Below are 18,219 nucleotides of genomic sequence, written 5' to 3'. Positions count from 1 at the left end.
GTATGAACACTAGCTTACTTTTTGGCTATTTCCATAATATGTAAATCAATTATGATCATCCTTCCACTTTTCAAGTGTCTATCTTCATATCTGTATGCTTAATATTATTATTTTTCAACATTATCCTTTTTTAGTTATTATTTATTCATTTATATTGTAAACATAAGCTGAGATTAGTGCCCGAATGCGCAACTAAAAGCATTTTTATGGCGATCTCATGCTTTTTGGACCCCGCTGCTCGTCATTCATAATACAAACACGTCATTGTCCCTTTGTCCTCCGTCCATAACGCATATTGTTCATGAAATATATTTTGAGATTCCTGCCTGCATTAAGTGGGTAATTACAAAAGTGCTGACAGATGTTGATGCCCACACACACACACTTGCTCACACACAGAACTGACCTCCTCTGGTCACGCGGAGGAGTCTCGCGAGAGTATAGGCGACGGCGAGATCTCGCGGGCCTGTTGTGTCTGACGACAGACGCTGCGTGGGGGTTTTCGCTTGATGTCATAAGGAAAGACGCGAGAGAGGAGCGTTTACACCGCCGCTTCTCATGCTTCTGCGGCTTTCTTCACGAATCCACCCAGTTTAACGATCTTTCTCCGCATATTTCGGCGAGTTTTTCGGGCACGAAGGTGATGCGGTGCTGCCGTGCTCGCGCTCGGCGTCCGTGAAGCTGCGCGCGCAGCTGAGCTGAAAGATGGACCACAACACCGTCGACCAAAACGGCCGCTAATTCGTTACTTTCACGCCCTTTTCTGCTGTTAAATCCGGCGATCGAGACTTTATTTGAGATGGATACGTGGACGTCGAGTGAAAGAAGGCCCTCCGGGGCAAACAAACCGTGTGGAGGATCTGTAGCCTGTTAGCAAGTAACGAAGAAGAAGCCCGCAGTGTGTGATGATGATGATGATGATGATGGAGCATCAACTGTCAGGAGGAAGATCAGAAACACAACCTGGTCTTTAGGGATCGTGTGTTTCCTTCTATTCATCTGCTGAACTTCTAGCCATATCATTTCATAACACACACACCACACACACACACACACACACACACACATATATATCAGCGCATATCATGCGGGCGGACTCGAGCAGTGCTGTTGTTCACTGATATATCTGTAGTGTAGAGAGACTAGCTCAGTTGTTCACTCCTGAATCTGAGCCCAGGACACCTGAGATGGATAAACTCACCATTATTTCAGGATGTCTCTTTCTGGCTGCGGATATATTTGCCATAGCGAGCATTGCCAACCCGGACTGGATCAACACTGGCGAGTCAGCAGGTGAGAAACCACATCTGATCAATACCCAGTGTGTGTGTGTGTGTGTGTGTCTTTAAAGAGATGTGTAACGTTACATGCCTGCTTCGTCCTCATCTGTTCCGATAATAATGAAGTTCTGGCTCAGATTACATTATAAAGATAGACATCTTAACAGCGTGCATTAATGACGTTTACTTTAAAGCATGATTACTGCCAATTGCTTCTTCTATCTTTGTACACAATCGCATTTGAATGTGCATTACTTGAGCTGATAAGCATTTACTATTATAATGTTTGTTTAATTCAATCTAATTCAGCAGAGCTGGCCTGTGTATTGAGACCAAATGAACGATTTGATTCGCAAGCTTGCGATTCGGTTCTGATCTCGATACTTTTGGATGTATATCAGCCACAGCCGTTTAATATTAAAAGTATATCGCTTATAAATCATAACATACATTTTAAATAATAATTTTCACAGGGACAGCAGATGCAAAAATTGCCTTTTGGCTTATTCTGGCACACTATACATTTATTTATGTATTATTAGTGTGCATCGTCTCTGTTTAATGCATCTGAAATAAATACATTTTTATAATAAACAGTACAGACTAAAACATCAAATCTTTGGATTTAAAGAGATAGTTCACCCACAAATTAAAAGTTCCAAACCCGTAACATTTTTGGTGAAATCTGAGAGATTACTGTCCCTCCATTTACAAACTACGCAACTACCATTTATCACCATTAAATGGCTGGTGAAATGCCATTTTCACAAGATGTAAAATACATCTCTGATGTCCCCAGAGTGTGTAGCACAAAATACCCCACAGATATTTTTATATAGCATGTTAAAGTCACTTTTTTAGGGTTTGCAAAAAAGCACCGTTTTGTGCCTGGCCCTTTAAATACAAATGAGCTGCTGCAGAGGGTGGGGTTTCAAAAGCTGCTGGTTCAGATTATACAATTTTATTTGTCTGTTACAATAGTCACTGTGTCAGATTACGCGATTTTGACTCGTAAAATCTTGTCGTGTCGTGGACAAGACACATGTCAGACTACACGTTGCTTCCTGACCAGTCATCGCATGCCGTCTTTAACGGCGTGATGTCATCGAGAAGGCGAAACTAGTAGCGAGTGACTTCCGGGAACGAACGTAAACAAACGATGGAAGAAGCGGTGGGTGTTGTATTGGCTGTCCTGTGTTCAGAAAAAAGTAAAAAAGAAAGAAAACCCGACAATTGACACGTTCCTGGATTGCTCGAAGGGGACAGTATGGGCTGTCAATCCTCCAAAGAGAACTTGAGGTAAAATATTGTTTTCTTATATATTTTTACTTTTAGTTTTAACATTAGCGCCATCGTTTCTCTTTCGTTTCGCCATTTTTGAAAGTTGTGTACGGAAAAGCTTCTGTGCTCCTATTGGTCAACCTCATACATGTGACCGAACCGTCGTGGGCGACCGACCGTAAAAAAATAAACATGCTAGTCTTTTTGTCGTGATGAAGCATCGACATAGGTTGTCGCCCACTATGACGCACTATAAGAGATGATACGATCGAATCTTGTCCCGACGCCCGTTGTCGTTTACGAATCCCCACGACACCCTACGTCAAACGGATCGTGCCAAAATCGGGCTAAAATCGTGTAATCTGAACCAGGCATTAGCAGCTGCGATTTCCTCACGCAGACGCACTAAAATGATAGAAACTGTTAGTGTTTTCCCTTTAATGTTAAAACGGAGTCAGTCAAAGATGGAGAGACTAAGAAGAAGTGACGCAACAGGACGTCTCTGAATGTTAGTTGATGAATTTATGTTGCTGATGTGGAGTCAACTATCTTCAATTAGCATATTCTGTCATGTAATCTATAAATCGCTCATATAGGAAATGTTGTGAGATGCACACGGATGTGTAAAGTTTGAGCTGACTCACAAATGTGCTCTTAAACAACCACTCTTCCTCTTCTCAACATGGACTGTGTGTTCCCGGGGGCGGGGTTTATGTACATATTAGGGTTGGTGATGTCACTAATCTGGGAGGAATGTTGTGTAGTCCCTACCAGCTGTTTGTTGTAGTCCTTTTCTTTAAAAGCAAATATCTTCCTTTGCTTTGAACTTTGAGCGTTGTAACTTTGATAATGTCATTTATGCTCAAACGGCAACATTTCACACCAACTAAAGTTAGAAAAGTGAGATTTTAACCACCCCTTTAAAAATACCTTTGTGTTGATAACGGATGAACAGCATTTTCATTTCAGTGAACTAACCTTTTAAGAATCAATATATGTTATCAAAACGAAAATCTATTAAACCAAATATCGATATTTTCAACCCAGTCCTAATATTTCCCACAGGTTTCCATGATCACTGCTATATCAGTTAGGGCTGGGTATTGAGACAAATTTCACAATTCGATTCGATTTCGATTCACAAGCTTGCAATTCGATTCGATTTCGATTCAATATTGATTATTTTGGATATCAGTTACAATAAATGGCCATTTTTCTCAAGGGAATCAAATCTCTTAACTAATGCTGTAAACTATGGTCTATAGTCTAGTTGTAGCCTATAGGCTTCATTAGCCTAATATGAAGGTAATAATGTAGCTATACAAACACTTAAATTACACTTTTATTTATTTTTATAATAAGAAGATTATATGAAATATAAACATTTAAATGGTGGCTGTCATAAAAACTTGCCAGATTTATTCAAATATGCATTAAATATTGAAGAACATTATATGTAATATGGTGTTTATATTTAGCAAAATGCTCCTCTCTGGAGTTATTTTTTTCCAGCTGACTAACGAGTTTATGTGGGTTTCTGAGGTAAATATGACGATGACATTGATTAAGCTGTTTAACTGACGTCTTTCCATGGTTGAAACGCTGATTGAGCGAATCAATGTGACATGATACGGATTTCGATAAGTTGTACTCTATCTTTAACACACTTTCATGTTTATTTGGCGCTGTGACTGGTATTATTAAGCCGGAAGAGAGATCAGCGCTGCTGCTTCTCCAGAGTGATCTCACGCCACAGCGCCAAAACGCTATTTATGTTTTTGAATTTCTAAAGAAAATGGACGTAATTTGAAAATTGAGACTTTGTTTCATATCAATAGTAACAAAGGACAAAGATTATTGCGATTTGTTGGATGCGCGCAGCCGCGATACAATGTCTCATTCACTCAAACGAAACAGGATGACTAATCGATTCTTGAGATTTAAGAATCGATATTGGTACGTAAAAATGAGAATCGATTAATATCGAGAAATCGATATTTATTACCCAGCCCTACTATCAGTGAACTTTAGCGTAGTCATTTTCAGGCCTTGAAAGTTTGCAGATCAAAAATATTGTTTAGTTTGTAATTAAATGTGAAAACACTCATTTAAAGACGCGTATACAATTGATTGTTTTCCATCAGGGGCGATTCTAGGGTCGGAGCTTTAGGGGTGCTGAGCACCCAATGAGCCCCACTGCCACCACCCACATTTTACACCCATATACGCTCCCCCTCTCTCTTCATTTTATTCATTTAATTAGTTATTTGTAAGGGGGGCAGTGTACACATTAATCAACATTAGAACAATGAAAATGTACCCGAGTTAGCTAAAAGAGCTAATTTTCATCAGTAGTTCCCCAGCCAGCAGTAAAAAAGGCAACCTTAAAGATATTAACAAATTTGTTAAACTATGTTGGGTGGACTATGTTCCTCTAGGGGGGTTGGGGGGCATGCTCCCCCGTTAGAAAATTTTGTACATTTTAAGGTTAAATGCATCAATCTCGTGCTCTTTGAGAGATCAAAATTAAGAGCTTCAACCCATGAACTGCTCGTTGAACAAAGAAAAAGCATTGATTTGTACCAGGACAACATAGAGGGCTCAAACATCTTTTTAGTTGAGTCTCAGTCTACATTACATTATCAATGGTGTTTTAAGATCCCAAACAAATATTATAATAATGTAATAATGATTTATATAATTATTCCTATGATGTAAAATCCATATAGCCTATAAATGTACTATATAATGAAAATTAATATTTCAAAAGTATATTTTAGTCAACATTACACTTAGGAAAATTAAAATACTTTTATCATATTTCTACACTTGCAAGAAATAAACCCGTAAGCTTTTATTTAGGAGAAAATACCAGATATATAACCATGCTGAACGCGTGAGCAAAGTGCACACTTTTCTTTAAATCACCCAGCAAAATGTGTGCTGTTTTATATAGGCAAAAAGCCATATCATGGATTCGATTTTAGTTTGTTGGCAAAATATAACACTAGAGCTCTTTATGTTAGGTTATACATTTTACATGATACATTTTACATCTCATGTGTTGGGAAAAGAGAGAAGAGAGAGTTAGGCAAAAGGTAGATTCGAACTCAGGTCGAGCGCATCTAACTTCACTCACGCCCTACGACCTACGCCACTGTAGTACTCCGTGACGTGCATCTATTTACTAGAAAGACAGGCACTTCTCCGTTAGACAGGCAAAGCTCCGTTAATCGAAAATGCAAAAAAAAAAAAAAAAATTTTTCTTTCTTCCCCTCGCTTGGGCGCATGGCGAACTTGCAATGTATAAATTTTATCAGATCGGCCCTCGCGACCTCGAAACACTACCGGCTCACCGGGAAAACTCCCGACTCTCCCGATTGCCACTCCGCTAATGTTACTCTACAGCGGAGGCGACCCGCTAGATTAAAACAGTCCGAAAATAAACACTTATTATAGGTGTACCAATGATTCAGGATACTGACTCCAGTACTCACCGATATGGTTTCGGAATCGGAACAACTGAAAGGAAAAAAGTGTGTGAGACAGCTCTGGAGCGTCTCCGTTGATTCACAAAACTACCTAACGGCCCGGATTCTCACAACGCGTGTGTTTCGCGCTGGATGATGGCCGTGCTGAGCGGTGCAGGTATAAAGAAGTAACGTTAGAAGAAGAGAAATGTTTTCTTTTTCATTTCATTTTAAACCACAAACTACTAAGTATGTTTTGGACATTATTTAACCGTGTCAAAGACGAACAAAAATTTTAGAATAACAACATTTCTTGCTCCAAGTTTTAGGGGTGCTGAGCTCCTCTTTAGGGGTGCTGAAGCACCCCTAAAAAGGGGCTAGCCTCGCCCATGTTTTCCATTATGACGTAATATCATCTATTAAACATTTTGGTAATCAGTAATACAAAAAAAAGCCATATAAGCATGTTTAAAATCATGATCCAGTAATCAGGAGTGACTGAAAAGGTCACAGATTGCACCATGATTCTTTATTAATATTTAACCGTAGATATTGTAATGATCTGACCGCTTCTTCACACGCATATGAGCTTACGATGATTTTACCCGAGTCATTCATTCAGCTGGCCTGTTTCAGTCATTGTCGGGTGTTATTTATTAGACGCTGTTGTTATTATAGATGTCAAGTGTGTGTGTGTGTGTGTGTGTGTGTGTGTATAAACAGCTGCTCTTTGTTCAGCACTCATGACTGCTCAATAAGTGGGTCAGCAGGGGTTCAAGCTCAATCCTCCGCCTCCACTGCGAGTCACTGGCCTCTCACACACACACACACACAGTCTCGCGCTGCAGTGCTGAATCAGGTGTCAGAAAACACACTGCCATGTCAAGATATTCCTTTGTGTCCGCTTCAGCACACGATGTCCAGCACACGCTTCCTATCGGGTTCATTCAGCTCACATGACTGTGTGCGGTCGTGGTGTTGTCCCACAGTTATGATGAAACCTGTGGCCAGAAGTTAGAATAGGTGAATGTCACACACACACACACACACACACAACTTAGCCTATGTTTTTCAGTAAGTACAGTGTTTTTGTGATTATAATGATCCACAGCATTATTTGATATTATGTAATTAACACTTACGCACATTAACCAAACCCACAGCCCAATTCTGTAATGTGTCCAGGGGTCTGGTGTACTTTCTCAGTTAGCAATTAAAACACAAGTTACTCAAAACCAGTCTCATTTTATAGTCCTTTTTTATAGTGGTCAACCGATGATAAGTTCACTTTAAGTTCAATGAAATGGAAAAAAATAGTTAATACAATGAAGGAGATTAATTTAATCACCAAAAATTCAAAATATTATGTTATCTGAACTACATAAAGTAAGTTGATTTGACATAAGAAAAAAAATGTTGGGATTACAAATCATGAATTTTTTTTTTGTGTATATATATATATAATGATAAATAATATATAATAATAATAATATATATATATATATATATATATATTTTTTTTTTTTTTTCTTATGTCAAATCAACTTACTTTATGTAGTTCAGATAACATAATATTTTGAGTTTTTGGTGATTAAATAAATCTCCTTCATTGTATTAACTAATTTTTTCCATTTCATTGAACTTAAAGTTTTAAAGCAATCAGGTTACCCAAAGTTAAACCAACAATATTTTTATATATATTGATGGCCGATATCTTAGAGAAGCAGGACAGCCCATAAAGCCTATATATATTAATTTATTTTATGTTTTATTTGCACACACTAGTAAACAAATATCAAAAATGATATCTGGTCTCTCCATAATGTTTGGTTTGACTGTATTAGAGTCAAAGGTTTTTACAGAGGGATTTTGGTTCTCTTTTCATCACTCCACAAATAATAATAATCTTTTTTTTTTTTTTTTTTGCAATAACAATGTTGTATAAAATCAGGAAAATTATATATGAACAAAGCCATGTGTAAAAACCTTCCGAATATAGATAATAAAACTGTAAAGAGCTGCTGAAGTGGAGATGTGGGAGGAAAAACTCATTTTGAGAAAACCACCTTTTAAAGGTATATACTGTAATTGAAATGTACAGACACAAATAGATAAAGTGCTCTAAAACAGGGGTTCTCAAACATTTTGGTGCCAGGGACCCCTTTCAGGGGAAAAAAAATTCCAAGGACCCCCCTCATATTTATAACAGTTATTGAGCACAAAGTTAATGTGTGAGCGGCAAATGAAATATTTTTGCACAAAATGAATGGTCTCCACCCAGGGTACTATGCAGGAATTTCTAAATAGCCTACTGAGGTAACGAAAGTGATCTTGCTAGGAATCACTTAGGATCCCTCACTTAGGAATTTTTGATGTTCTTGATCTACACATGTGCATTTTAAGGTGTTTTAAGGCCCCACAATTGGATAACTATAGATTTAGTAGAAGCATGTCAGTCAGTGGCATACTTTTTTTTTTTGTCAAGATGTCACGAAACACAATCACATATTCCAATCAGGAATGGCCTTAAAAGAGAAATGTTTCAATAATTAGGCCTATTCTGCACACAAATAAAGCCCATAAGCCTATAAATACAATGATAATGGCATTATGTTTAATAGGTGCGTGCGTTAATTTGAGCTACTGTAATTAGCTAAAAAAAACATACAGTATATGTTAAATATATGAATCCATAATGTTAATCTCATGGGCACAGTGTTTCTATTGACCTGCTTTTTCCTTTGTTAAAGTTGAGCTTGATTAATACTTTGCAAACTGATTGTTTCAGTCCTTTTTTAAAACTTTTATCTAAAACAGCTGTTTAGTTTATGTTAATTAAGGCCTACATCTTATCTCGCACTTTATGACCGTTGACTGAAACGTCGTGCGGGGAACTTTGAGTTCACTCCGACTCAAACATTTTGACATTGACGAGCTATCGTTGTTAGTCTGCTGAAGCACCTCAGACGAGAAGGTCAGTATCGCGATGTGCATCCTTGCAACCTCAGTTGTGGGTACGGCCCTGTCACTATGCACTTTTATTTTGATAATGATCAGACTTCTAATGTCAAATCTGTAGCAGTGCTAGAACTGACTATTGTGCGCGCACGCGAGACGCCGGCGCGCAATTACATGGGAATTTTTCCTCAGCAGTGGAAACAGGAATACTCTTATTTATGGTCATAGATAAGACAAGAGTGCATCATCCGAAACGGTAAAGTGTCCATTTTTTATTTGTGTATAGGCTACATTATAAATGACTACAAAATGTCATGCCTTTTAAAAATACAGAAAAGAACCGGATGCGGGTTCATGCCGTCTCTCTGTCTCCTTTCTGGCGCACGTCCCGCAAAATCAACAGCAGCGAATAGTCTACTTGACGCAAAGACATAGATTATCTATCTATAGAAAACTTTAAGTGTCTACTTTGTATTGCTTTATGTTAAATGCTTTATATAAGTTACTTAGGAATAAACAGCATGTTTTCAGATGATAAAGAAAACATGACTTATAGCATGGAAAAAAACGTTAGGTTGTAAATTATTTCGCGGACCCCCTGGCTTTAGCTCGCGGACCCCCAGGGGTCCGCGGACCCCACTTTGAGAACCACTGCTCTAAAAGATACGGTTAAACGTGCAATTTGGAAGTTTTCTTTCCACTAGTCTTAAAAAAATAATATAAATAGAAACTTTATGAAAAGGCAAAATTGACATGCATTTTTGCCTGTAGTGTCTGTAGTGTAAGTGTGCTGTATAATCTTAAAAAATAAAATAACATGCACTTAGTCATATGTGTGTATTTGTGTGATTTTGTTTAGGTTTACAATGTGTGTGTGCCTAAAGTTTACCTTGCAGGATTGCATTTTTAGTCACACACTTTCATAAAAACACTAATCAAATAATATAGTCTACAAATAAAACTAAACGTGTTTCTTAAAAAAGAAAAAAGAAAGAAAAGTCCTCTCTGTCATTACCACTGAAACAAGTGCTATTGGTTGTTTCACCTGTTTTGATCATGATTGTTTGATCTGGCTGTCATCTATGTAACTGGCCAAATAAGTCAAAGTAAAACGATATATCTGGTGTCTGAATGATTTGGTGTTTGACTGTATCTAATGAAGAAAAAACCCTGCAGATTAACTCTAAATCAGCCAAAGCAGTGGTTTGACGGGAACAGTCCCGGGATGCGTGGTTTGCGTCGGACTGTCCCTCAGACGAGCGCTTCTCATGGATGTCCTGTGTGATGATCAGTGAATGGGCTCTTTGTGAGCCGGTGTCAGACGGTGTGCTTCCTGTGAAGGGTAAATCATGAGTGTTTGTCCTGTTCTGTGTGTGAGGTGGTCTGAGGCCGGAGTGAGCTGATTGGCTGATGATCACGTATTGTTTCGGCTCTTGCAGGAAATGGTGTCTTTGATCCACTTCTAGACGTCTCGACTAACGGCTGCACTGAAGCTGAGTTGGCGCTGTTTGAATGGGGATTTTTAGTGGTGTCTGATACCATTGTTTGACTTTTTCAACTGAAGTTATGTGAAACATTTTACTCTTTACTTTAATGCAATTATGGAAGCTTGTTTTGCCGCAGAGTAAAACATTTTAAAAGATAATTTCGACTTTTTATCTCACTATTGCGAGTTTATCTCACATCTAGCAAATCTGACTGTTTTTCACTCAGAGTTGTGAGATATAAACTTTTATAACGCAATTGCGATTTTATTTCATGCAATTCTGACTTTTTATTTCACAATTACGTATTATAAAGAGGTCTTAACATGCGATTTTGAGAAAAAAAATAGTCTGAAATGAGATAACCCACAATTGTGTTATAAAGTCAGATTTGTGAGATCTAAACCCACAATTGTGTTATAAAGTCAGAATTGAGAGATCTAAACCCACAGTTGAGAGATATAAGCCCACAACTGTGTTAAAGTCAGAATTGCACAATATAAAGCCTCGACTGTGTTATAAAGTCAGAATTGCACAATATAAAGCCTCGACTGTGTTATAAAGTCAGAATTGCACAATATAAAGCCTCGACTGTGTTATAAAGTCAGAATTGAGAGATAAACCCACAACTGAGAGATATAAACCTACAACTGAGAGATATAAACCCACAATTGTGTTATAAAGTCATAATTGAGAGAGATTAACCCAACTGAGAGATATAAACCCAAAATTGAGAGATATAAACCCACAATTGTGTTATAAAGTCATAATTGAGAGAGATGAACCCAATTGAGAGATATAAACCCACAAGTGTGTTAAAAAGTCAGAATTGAGAGAGATAAACCCAACTGAGAGATATAAACCCACAAGTGTGTTAAAAAGTTAGAATTGAGAGATAAACCTACAACTGAGAGATATAAAGCCACAATTGTGTTATAAAGTCATAATTGAGAGAGATAAACCCAACTGAGAGATATAAACCCAAAATTGAGAGATATAAACCCACAATTGTGTTATAAAGTCATAATTGAGAGAGATAAACCCACAATTGTGTTATAAAGTCATAATTGAGAGAGATAAACCCAACTGAGAGATATAAACCCACAATTGAGGTATAAAGTCAGAATTGAGAGAGATAAACCCAACTGAGAGATATAAACCCACAATTGAGGTATAAAGTCAGAATTGAGAGAGATAAACCCAACTGAGAGATATAAACCCACAATTGAGTTAAAAAGTCAGAATTGAGAGAGATAAACCCAACTGAGAGATATAAACCCACAATTGAGTTAAAAAGTCAGAATTGAGAGAGATAAACCCAACTGAGAGATATAAACCCACAAGTGTGTTAAAAAGTTAGAATTGAGAGATAAACCCACAACTGAGAGATATAAACCCACGATTGTGTTATAAAGTCATAATTGAGAGAGATAAACCCAACTGAGAGATATAAACCCAACTGAGAGATATTGAGTTATAAAGTCAGAATTGAGAGAGATCAATCCACAATTGTGTTATAAAGTCATAATTGAGAGAGATTAACCCAACTGAGAGATATAAACCCACAATTGAGAGATATAAACCCACAATTGTGTTATAAAGATATAATATAATAGAGCGTGAAGTAGGGCTGCACGATTCTTGCTAAAATGTGAATCACGATTTTTCTCCATGGGAATTGAGATCTCGATTCTCTTACACGATTCTCTTTTTTTTTTCCATCCAAAATGTATTGCACTCAAGTAAAAAAAAAAAAACAAAAAAAAACAAGACCGTCTAATAAAGTGCAGTAACAAAAAAAATCTAAATTGTTTAAGCTGGTTCTTTGGGGCTAGCCTATGTAGCTGTCTGTGTAGTCATGAACTAAAAGTAAGTGTAGGCTATATTTAATATTTTCTGGCTAGTTTACTATAGCTTTTTTTAGAATCAGACATCACACTTTCACCCAAACTGAATAATTACAAACAAGTTTAAATGGGTAGCCTAAATCTTCTATAAATATTTGAGTCTTCATATCTAAAACTCTCCAAAATGCTCTATGTGAAACTGCGGTCTTCCAAACTTTCGTGTTGTTTGAAGACCTCTCTCTCTCTCTCTCTCTCTCTCTCCGCCCTTTCAAGCGCAGCAGTTTCTATTCTACATCATCACTCGCCGATCAAACTAGGCTTTGGCGGGACTAATATGTGCTAAAGCGGCCTCCAAAAAGCAGACGATCTGACGGTTTTAGAAGATTAACAAACCGAAATTAAAAAACAGACCCGCCCTATTTGAGACGAGCTTTTATTTACCCAAACCTGCAGCCACACAGGCGTGTAAAAGATACAGGCGTCTATGGGACTCGGCTATTATTTTTATATAAGTTTTAAGGTACTTCAGTTCTTGTTAAAACTGACTAGACATTGTGTGAAACTACTTTTTGAGTGAAATCATTAATTTTGTCCCTCAAAAGTGTGCTTCACTTTAATTGAGCGCGCGTTTCACTGCTGCTCACGCGCTGCCCCTGCTCCCGGTGAATACTTTGATTAACATGCAAGCCCAAAAAAAATATGCGCTGCTCACGTGCAACAACTTTAATTTAGACATTCCCTGATGAAACGTCCGCATGATTGATTTGTGAATTATTGTTTTGTTTTTGTGTGAGTGTGACCAATATAACGCGTGAATGCAGCATGATCTGAATGCAGGGAAATACACGGAAGTGAATCGCCATCATTAAGAAAGGAGATCGCATTTATGTTTGAATCGAGATCGTGATTTTTTTCGATTAATCGTGCAGCCCTAGCGTGAAGAATCCCTATCATGTCGGCCTACTAGTATCGCATTAAGCATGTGCTCTGTCTCAGGCCTGTCATCTAAACCTCATTGCTCTCCGACTCCTCGTGTAGTTGGACAGGAGTGTGTTCATCCATCCGCTCTCAAACACTGGGACCTGTTGGAGTGGTTTCACTGCTCTGTGATGTTGTGTCCGTTGGCTTTTCCAAAGGGAAGGACAGGAGATTCTGCAGAGGAGAGTGAGAGCCGAGCGCTCGCGGGCACAAAACACGGGTGGTCGTGACATTTACAGAGCGATAAAGCCCTGCGAGCCTTTTGTTCCCAGAGACAGTGAGAGGAATGATGAATGTGTCGTACAGCGCTGGTGTCTCTCTCACCGCAGGATCTTACACTCAACACACTATATTCAGGAGTGTGTTTTAAACCGATGGTTGTTTTCAAGTCATTGAACTATGTTGTTAATTCAGTCAGCTATTTTTGTAGTTATTCTGAGTCTTCGTCTAAATCTACATGAATCCGGCTAGATTTAAAAACTTTCATTTCAAAAGTTTTCATTTCAAAACCATCTTCGTCCACCAAACAAAAAGGCAAAAAAAGAAAAAAAGAAAGGAATGAAAAAAATGAAAACGTGTTAGTGTGGACAAGGCCTTCTTCCTGTGCCAAATGTACTTTTTAGTTTCGATCACATTTAGCCAACCTGGTCGGCTTTTTGTTTAGTCATGTTTTAGTCGACACATGCTCGGTTTCACAGACGAGGCTTAAGATAGTCCCGCACTAAACTGCACGTTTGAGCTGTTTTATCGAATCTTAGAATATCTCAGTGTCACTGTTTTGTAGGGTTGGGTATCGTTTGAATTTGAACGATTCTGATTCCTTGTTTCGATTCCGGTTCCTAACGATTCTCGATTCCGATTCTTTTAAGAGGCAGGGTCAAAAAAGTTTAGCTAACCTTGCTAACCAACGGCCTTTCTGAAGGAAATACTCCTTCTGTAAAAATACTCCTTTTGTCACAAATTTTGCATTTTGCCGAGATTTCTTTATTTTTAGAAAAGTGAAGCCACACTTTGGATCGCCGACGTAAGGTACTCATGTTCGACTCGCGTGGTTATGCCAACACTTCCGGTAGACGCTTCTTCGTTGGTGTTGTTCAGCGGTTTCGTCTTCCGCTCGGCGGACTGTGAATATCGAAACTAGGAATCGAAATTTTAACTTTTGAACGATTCCGGGAAAAACGAAAAGTTAGTCTCGGTTCCAATCGATACTCGATTCTCGATACCCAACCCTACTGTTTTGTCTCAAGATGCACACCAGTTAGGGCTGGATGATGAATCGAAAAATAATCGAGCCTAAAACCGACGTAATTTTACATTGTCGGTTATTTCGGGGTTTTTTTTTTTTTATCCTATTAATATTCCCGCCCACTGTGTGTTATGTACTTTCCCCTTAAAGGGTTAGTTCATCCAAAAATGAAAATTCTGTCAGTATTTACTCGCCCTCATGTTGTTCCAACCCCGTAAGACCTTCGTTCATCTTCGGGACACAAATTAAGATATTTAAGATATTAAGATCGCTCCTGCATACTAGTCCATAGGCTTCTTGAGGGAATGACACTTGCTGGCATCTAAAAGTCATTAAAGACATCGTTAAAATAGTCCAAGTGACTACAGTGGCTCAATTTTAACTTTATCAAGTGACGAGAATACTTTTTGTGCGCAAAAACAAACAAAAATAACGACTTTATTTTAACCACGGTTATTTTCTTAGTATATGTATACGTGGTATATGTATATGGACATGGCTCTTATGGTTCATATAGTGCTCCACATTTTCAATGGCGAATAATGATGATAATCAGATTGCAGAGTTTCCTATGGTTGGTTGAATGTGAGTTAGGTTTATACCGTTTCTTTAAAGCTACTGAAAATTATTCCGGATGCGATTAATCGTTTCGCAGCTCTAATAAAATCGTGTGCTTCCATCGGTACATTATCCTGATGTTTACTGTGGGTCCACCGCGGGCACAGGATCTGTGTGTGTGTGTGTGTGTGTGTGTCTGAGAGGCATCAGTGCAGTAAAACAGAGCAAGCCTGCAGGTGTGTGTTCGGCCTCCGCTTTCCTCCCACTAGGGTTCATAGGGCTGTTTGACTCATCTATACAGTACTCATGTCTCCGGAGCGGGACTAATGAGAGGATGGCCATGATCAGGAAGCGTTTACGCTTGTTTCTCACACAGGCTGGGAACAGCATAGAGTGTCTGAACGTGTCAAGCCGCTGTTGAAATGGGAGTCTCCCAAAGATTACTGGTGTTTATCTGCCAGTGAACTGCCAACAGAGCCCACTCGTTGTGAGAGAGAAGCATGTAGCTTTTGAGTAGTTGTCAGTTAACGGTGCACTTTGTAAGAATGACTAGTGGTCGAAATGGGTACTGAAGTCGAATTAAAAATCAGGTCGTTTCTTTTATTCCTCAGACGGGGCGGCGCTCACACGGGTCGCCAGTATGAGCACACGCAACAGTAACGAGCGCAACGGACAATGGAAATTGGCAGTGTTCAGTATCACAGACCAAAATTAGTAAACATCCCAGCCTGGAAACGCACATTTCACAGTAAAATAACCGGCTGTAGAAGTGCTTTTCAGAGAATACAGTGTGTGAACTACTTAGCATGTTTCCTCAATATATGCAAACATATTAAGGTATTTTTAGGGCTATCAAACGATAAATCGCACCCAAAATAAAAGTTTGTGTTTATATGTGGGTGCACTGTGTATAATTAGTTTGTATATATATAAATACACACACATTAGGGGTGTAACGGTACACAAAAATCACGGTTCGGTACGTACCTCGGTTTTAAAGTCACGGTTCGGTACGTTTTCGATACAGCAAAAAGAAAGAAATGCCAGAGAAATTTCCTATTTTTTTAAAGAAAAAATATTTTTAAATAAGTGTGAGTTTTCCTAGATCTTGAAACTTTCAGGTTTATAAATGGGGGTCATCTTTGAAGGATGAACAAATAATGTTTTGGTCATCACATTAAAAATAACTTTTAAATATATATTTATTTATATAATATTTGAATTTTGAAGTGCTGGAAAAAGATGTGTGAAGTACTTGAAAGCATTTCACCATTTCAGCCAAACTGGTTCCAGTTAGTGTTAGTATATTAAATCCATGGTGAATGTTGCTGGTCTGTGGACGAAAGTATTACTAGTTCATTCACGGCACAATGTTTCTCCTGGTTTCCATGACAGCGCTGTTTGATCTAATAGAGATCTACGGTTAATAACGGAGAAATGTGAATGCTTCTCACTGACTAGATCTCGCAGCGATGTTATTACCTCAATGACGAATTCAAATGTTTTCTTTACCGGATCTCTTAGCGCGGTGTGGTAACAGTGTTGCTTGATCGAGATCGGCTCGCGCTGCACAGATGTTGCTGGTCCGAACTGATAAACGATGCGTGAAGCACATAACGAGTAGCGCAGTTTCGTTCCGCTTTCATTACGCTTGCCATTTGATGTTGTGCAACGTTGTGTTGGCCGCGTCAGCACGAATTTTGCCGGCAGGAAAAATGGTCCAAGCAATCGTTCGGTTTGTATGCGTACCGAACCGGGAGCCTCGAACCGAAACGGTTCAATACGAATACATGTACCGTTACACCCCTAACACACATGCATGTATATTTAAGAAAAAAGTATTGTTTATATATAAAATATTTATCTTTATATATAATATAAATTATATTTAAATCTATAATATACAGTACATGAAAATATTTCTTAAATATATACTGCATATGTGTTTATTTATATAAAATAATTCTACACAGTGCACCCACATATATTATGTAAACACAAACTTTTATTTTGGATGCGATTAATCGTTTGACTGTCTAGATATTTTTATGCTTTAGTGAAAAAGTAAAGTACCGCACCTTTAATTAAACAATGCGTCAAAAAAGAACTGAAAAACGTTTAGCAATCAGAGGCCATTTATTACCGTTGCTATTTCTTTTACACTCTCAATTCTGCTTCAAGTGCACTTGATAAAACTTGTATCTTTGAGTTGAGCATTTTTCTTCTAGACCTTTATATTATACTGTCTACCGCAGTCAAATAAGAAAAGTAACACAAAACAGTAAATTACAATCAAATCTATGCACATCTAATCGAAATCGAATCATGACCTCAAGAAGTGAATCGTGAACACCAAAAGTTTCCCACCGCTATTAATTACTGTTAAATTATTAGCGACAGACACTGATGTCTATGTATAGGTTATTGCTATATCGTCTATATTATAGATAAGTGTTTGTTTAATTTAACACTCCCCTTCATAGTCACAACTCGCTAGCTCTTGTGTCGTCTAGAATTACGAGTTTCCCACAAAGTAAACATGACTTTGCTTAATCATTCTTGATCTCAGAACTTCACGCTATTTCCGACCAACTTGAAGGCTAAAATGCACATCAACTTTGACAAAAACATATATATATATATATATTTGTAGTTTTGAGTTTACATTTCATTTTACATTTGCACTGACAAGGATTTTGACCTCTAAATGCTTTCGACACACGACACAAAAGCAACTTACCTGTGAGCACAATTATAACTTTGACATTTCTGAAATTACTGGAACAATCCTTTTAAAATTGTAAAATGTGAGTTCTGGATTTGCTAAATATTCATGACCACATTTACTGAATTTGATTGCGGAAACATTTGGTTGTGTGTATCGATTAAGGACACCTGGTCTGTGTGATAATCGCAACCAGAAGTTTCAGTCAACAACACAATCTGCTGAATGGTGTGTTTCTTCTTGGGAATTTGGCCGAGCTCCAGCTTGTTCAGGGTTTATTTATCCAGATGTGATGTTGTAAATGACGTTCTTCTTGTGTGTGTTTGGTACAAGGACATAGTGGGTTTGTGCCCTACGAGTGTCTAAACTGTAGTTGTGGGTGCGCTTCAGAC

At 38.1% G+C, this 18,219-nt stretch overlaps 1 protein-coding gene across 1 annotated transcript in view; it reads left to right on the top strand.

Annotated features, from left to right (window-relative positions):
- Positions 1-438: 438 nt before the first annotated feature.
- Positions 439-18,219, top strand: part of mosmoa (modulator of smoothened a) — a 41,732-nt gene continuing 23,951 nt past the window's right edge. The window contains exon 1 of the mRNA XM_039651757.2: positions 439-1,293. Coding sequence (XP_039507691.1) covers positions 1,188-1,293 — 106 coding nt within the window. The 5' untranslated portion in view covers positions 439-1,187. The remainder of the gene's footprint in view (positions 1,294-18,219) is intronic.

The sequence above is a fragment of the Pimephales promelas genome, chromosome 3 (genome assembly GCF_988280905.1).
Source record: "Pimephales promelas chromosome 3, fPimPro1.hap1.1, whole genome shotgun sequence".
Taxonomy (NCBI): Eukaryota; Metazoa; Chordata; class Actinopteri; order Cypriniformes; family Leuciscidae; genus Pimephales; species Pimephales promelas.
Note: the sequence above shows the minus strand (reverse complement) of the source record. Positions and strands in the feature narration are given on the sequence as shown.